The following is a 4,536-nucleotide window of genomic DNA, read 5'->3' as shown; positions in this document are numbered from 1 at the left end:
AAGCCTCTACGGTCACTAGAATTGACCCTAAATCCTGGGTTGTGACAAAGCTAATGGATACTTTTGAAGAAGTACAGTATCAGATACCTTTGATACTCTACTCTACGTGTTTAATCAGTTGGGTAACCGTGATAAAATGTGCCCGGGACCCATGCTGGCTAGGAACTTCAAGAACTTCTCAAACACCTTCACAATATTCGAGGTGAGAGAAATCGGCTTATAGTTACTGGGAGCGACTTATCTCCCCCTTTGAAAATTGGAACCACATGAGCTACTTTCAGAGAAAAGGGGAACTTGCTCTGGTCCAAGATGCAACGCATCAAGTACAAGAAAATAGGAGCGAGAACCAGTGAGCATCTCATCAGAAACTGAGACGTCACGCCATCAGGACCAAGAGAGCTTGAATGCCTCAGGTCCCTGATGGCCTTTAAAGCATCTTGATCTGTGACTACAAGATCATGTAAACGCTCAACTTGACAAACCTTGTCAATCTCAACAGACTCATCTTCAGAGCAATGAGCTGTTGCTTCTGAACTCAGTGGGGTTGAAAACACCCTGGAGAACTGATCTCCAAGCATGTTAACCTTAGTCTCTACATTGCTAATGGCTTCCCCATCAACCCCAAAAGGCCCAACAGAGTGTTTCATGTTTCTCTTAGAGTTCGAAAAAGAGAAAATAGCCTTCGGATTCGACCTGACCTCCTGAACCACCTTACTCTCAGTTTGCAGCTGGTCATATTCGATGGAGGCCTTAATCTTACCCTGAACTTCGTCCAACTTTCTTTTGGAGACTAGCCACAATCACTGAATTCGAAGTGCTCCTTGGATGCCAATCTGAGACCGAGCTATTCTGGATGTTGAGGAAGGAAGAAAAGCCTACCCTCAAAATGCTCCATGCTGCGGCAACTGCCTTTGAGACCATTATCACGGTGGCAACCCCCGCCCCGGTCATCCCCATCAACGTGGCCGTCTGAAAGGAGTCGGCTGCGAAGGCCGCCTGCCACGGGTGCGGGCACAGTGCCACTCGCAGGGCCCTGCCTGTCCATTCACGAGAAGCACTGCTTCAACTGTGACAGGGTGGGCCATATGAAGGCTGTCTGCCGCTTGGCACCAACACGGCATTGCTCCCGATGCCGTGACTCATCACGCAGGCGCAGTGACAGCAGTAACAAGTCACAAGGGCGCCCCCGCCAGACCTCCATCTCCGGACGCCCATGGGAACGGCAGGAGGAGTCGCTTGGTCTCAAGAGTGTCCATGGTCTCCACCATCTCCGTCAACAAGCCCCTGGAGAAGATCCCCGTCTCTTGCTCCACCAATGGCGGCATTGAGTTCGAGCTGTTGGCGCTACCGGACTCGGGCGCGGTGCGCTTGGTCCTTCCAATGAGAGACGTGCCCGCCAACGTCGCCCTCACGGCCTCCTCTACCTGCTATGTCGCGGCAAATGGTGCGCCCATCTCCAACGTGGGAAAGATCCCCCTCACAATCAAAGCCCACCGAGCCCACATCCACTCCCGCACGCCCCAGACGCCTCCCCGCCAAGGAGTCCAGCGCCCGGGTGATCACCTTCTACGAGGAGTTGATTCCTACCATCCTGCGCCTCGAAGCACTGGCCAGAGTGAACAAGGTCATGCATATAATGCACGACGGCTTAACGTACACCATCTACATGGGGGCTCAAGAAGATATTTGAGCTAAAGTGGGAGACTATGGTCATGATCAACCTCAAGGGGTGGATCAAGATGCTCAAAGGAGAGGAGCAGAGGACGGTGCTGAGCTCGCATCTCCGGTCAAAAAGAGGGCTCTCTCCGTGGAGATGTCGTTACGGGCAGCCATCGCCCGCAACAAGGCAGGACCCAGGCTGGCGTCCATGATCGCCTAATTTTGTATTGAAAGAGAGAACCTAACCTGATTAAATGGAACAAGCAAACCATCTTTGCTAACAAATACATGAAATGAACGAACACAACAAAAAAAAATATTCCTGAAAACAAAAATGCATCAAATACCTTAAAATTGAGGTGAAAACATTGAAAGGAAAAAAAGTGACAGAACACATGAGCATCTAAGAAAATATGCAGTACTACAATACTGTAATGCGACCTAAACTGTAAATATCTCGAACAAAGTACCGGAACTATATGCTAAAAATTTTGACAATGGGGCATGGTACTTTGATTTTAAAGCTCTATTCCACAAGTGAAGTCCATCTCGGATTTTAAAGAAATCATTACTTATCAAATACTGCAATCTTATGAAGAATCTCTTGATTTTAGGACATGGTACTATGGCATTAGAGCTCAACTCTCAAGTGGGTGGAGATCCTTTGGATGCAATTTTAGTGCCTGTGTGTACTGGTGGTATGTTGGCCGGTTGTGCTCTAGCCACCAAAGACGTCAACCCTGCGTGCAAGATCATTGCTGTAGAACCTAAAGGAAAGTGCCTCGCTGATAGTTTGAGAGCCAAAACAATGCTCTGGCCAGGACCAAGAAAATACCTGGAAACACGTGCAGAGGGACTCAAAAGTAGGACTTTTCTCAATATTTTTTGGGGGAACTTAAGCCTAATGTGTGACCACTTTTAACTTTTTAGCAGAAGCCGTTTTTCCCATCCCGTTTGACATTTGTTGTGATCATGTGGAACCTGAAGTGCTCACCGTCAGTGATGACGAGATGATTCGAGGAATTCGATTAGCTGCGATTGAGTTGAAGCTAGTCTTGGAAATGCCAGCTGGTGCTGCCATGGCAGCAGCCTTCCAAGTCAAAAAATGCTTTCCTGATGTAAAAAGACTTGGCGTGATCCTTTGCGGCGGCAACATTGAAATGGATGGTTTGATGAATGCTTTGGTTGAATTTGAGCCAAAGCCATAAGGGAAACTTTTGGAATCATATTTTGGAACCAACCATACGTACGCCCATCTTGCTTTTTCTTGCCTTCTAATCCTTGAAAGTGTTTTGGAAATTATCAAAAATAAAGATTGGTCAAAGAACTAATGAACTTTTCTTCAGCATTTTTGAACATTTTTAGCCGTTTGGTGATTTGGGTCCCTATATATCCTTTCTTAACTTGTTTTCTCTATTTGAGGACATTTTTCTTACTACCATGATCAAATGAATTATTAAATCCCGAGCCGGAAGGTTCTAACAACTCATTCAATTTCTACTAACTGTTTTCCGTCTAAAAGTCCTGAAAAACGGGAGCTAAAGTTGGGCTACCCTACAAATCATCATGGGCTTTGTGCCACGCATTTTGTGAGTTTATCCCTTGGTTTATCATAAACAATCTATGATTGAAACAAGAGAGGATGAATGTCGCGCGAAACTGGTATTATTAAAGAGTTGTGAAGAATGTCATAAGAATCTGTTGAAACCCCATTCCCATCCACAAGGAAAAGCTCCAGCACACCTAAGCAGGACGCCATATCAATGGGTGTACTTTGCTCAAGGGGAAATACTTTTGGTCCCACGAGACCACAGGGGCTGGTCAGCCAAACGAAAGCCATGGTGAGAAATGTTGCCTACCTGTGTGAAGGGAGAAGAGAGGAAATCCCTGTCAAACACAACCAGCTATCATAGCTCTATCATATCCGATGAAAAGTTTGTTACGAGTAGAACCAGAGCTGTGCATCAGATCGGGTTGACCAGCAATTATAATATTCAGATTGGGGCAAAATTTTCTAATGCTTCTAATTGTTCTAATGACGAGTCAGTTCAGATTGATGATGTTAGTCAAATTGAGCAATTTGATAATCTCATAGTTACAGATCAAGATGCTTTAGAGGCCATCAGGGACTTGAGACTCTCGAGCTCTCCTGGCCCTGATGGGGTGACATCTCAGTTTCCGATGAGATGCTCACAGGTTCTCGCTCCTGTTTTCTCGTACTTGATGCGTTGCATCTTGGACCAGGGCAAGTTCCCTTCTTCTCTGAAAGTAGCTCATGTGGTTCCAATTTTCAAAGGGGGAGATAAGTCGCTCCCCAGTAACTATAGGCTGATTTCCCTCAGCTCGAATATTGCGAAGGTGTTTGAGAAGATTATGAAGTTCAAACTTGTTGAATTTCTTGATATCCATGAAGTCCTTCCTTTTAGCCAGCATGGGTTCAACCCAGGATTTAGGGTCAATTGTAGTGACTGTAGAGGCTTAACGTGCGTTTTGAGAGCACCTTCAAGCCCTCGAGAATCCAGGCTAGTTAAAACAATGAAGTCCAACTCTCTTCTTTCTCGGGCTCCTTCATTGTTCAATTTGCTGCCCTCAAATATTCGTAGGGCTTATGAAAGCGTTGATCAAGTAGCAGGATTTAAGGAAGTCCACAAAAAAATGAAAATGATAATGCGTCCAAAATAAGAAACATTGCGGGTTGAAAGAACTTTGTCGGCCAAAAAGGCAGGCTTGATTCGATCCAGTGAAACCACAGACGATTTCCCATCAATATTGAGCGTTGCAGTTTTAGTATCAGATCGTAATATTTGAAATGGACTACGATAAGGGCGTTGAAGTGGAGGGCGAATAGCAGGTATTTGAATCAAGAACATTTTGATA

At 45.7% G+C, this 4,536-nt stretch overlaps 1 protein-coding gene across 1 annotated transcript in view; it reads left to right on the top strand.

Moving 5' to 3' along the window:
• LOC131882639 (uncharacterized) overlaps nucleotides 1–2,994 on the top strand; it is a 10,033-nt gene extending 7,039 nt beyond the window's left edge. Inside the window, exons 3-4 of the mRNA XM_059229851.1 lie at nucleotides 2,274–2,522; nucleotides 2,590–2,994. Of these exons, the coding sequence (XP_059085834.1) occupies nucleotides 2,274–2,522; nucleotides 2,590–2,867 (527 nt within the window). The 3' untranslated portion in view covers nucleotides 2,868–2,994. The remainder of the gene's footprint in view (nucleotides 1–2,273; nucleotides 2,523–2,589) is intronic.
• Nucleotides 2,995–4,536: the final 1,542 nt, after the last annotated feature.

This window comes from Tigriopus californicus, chromosome 6 (genome assembly GCF_007210705.1).
Source record: "Tigriopus californicus strain San Diego chromosome 6, Tcal_SD_v2.1, whole genome shotgun sequence".
NCBI lineage: Eukaryota > Metazoa > Arthropoda > Copepoda > Harpacticoida > Harpacticidae > Tigriopus > Tigriopus californicus.
Note: the sequence above shows the minus strand (reverse complement) of the source record. Positions and strands in the feature narration are given on the sequence as shown.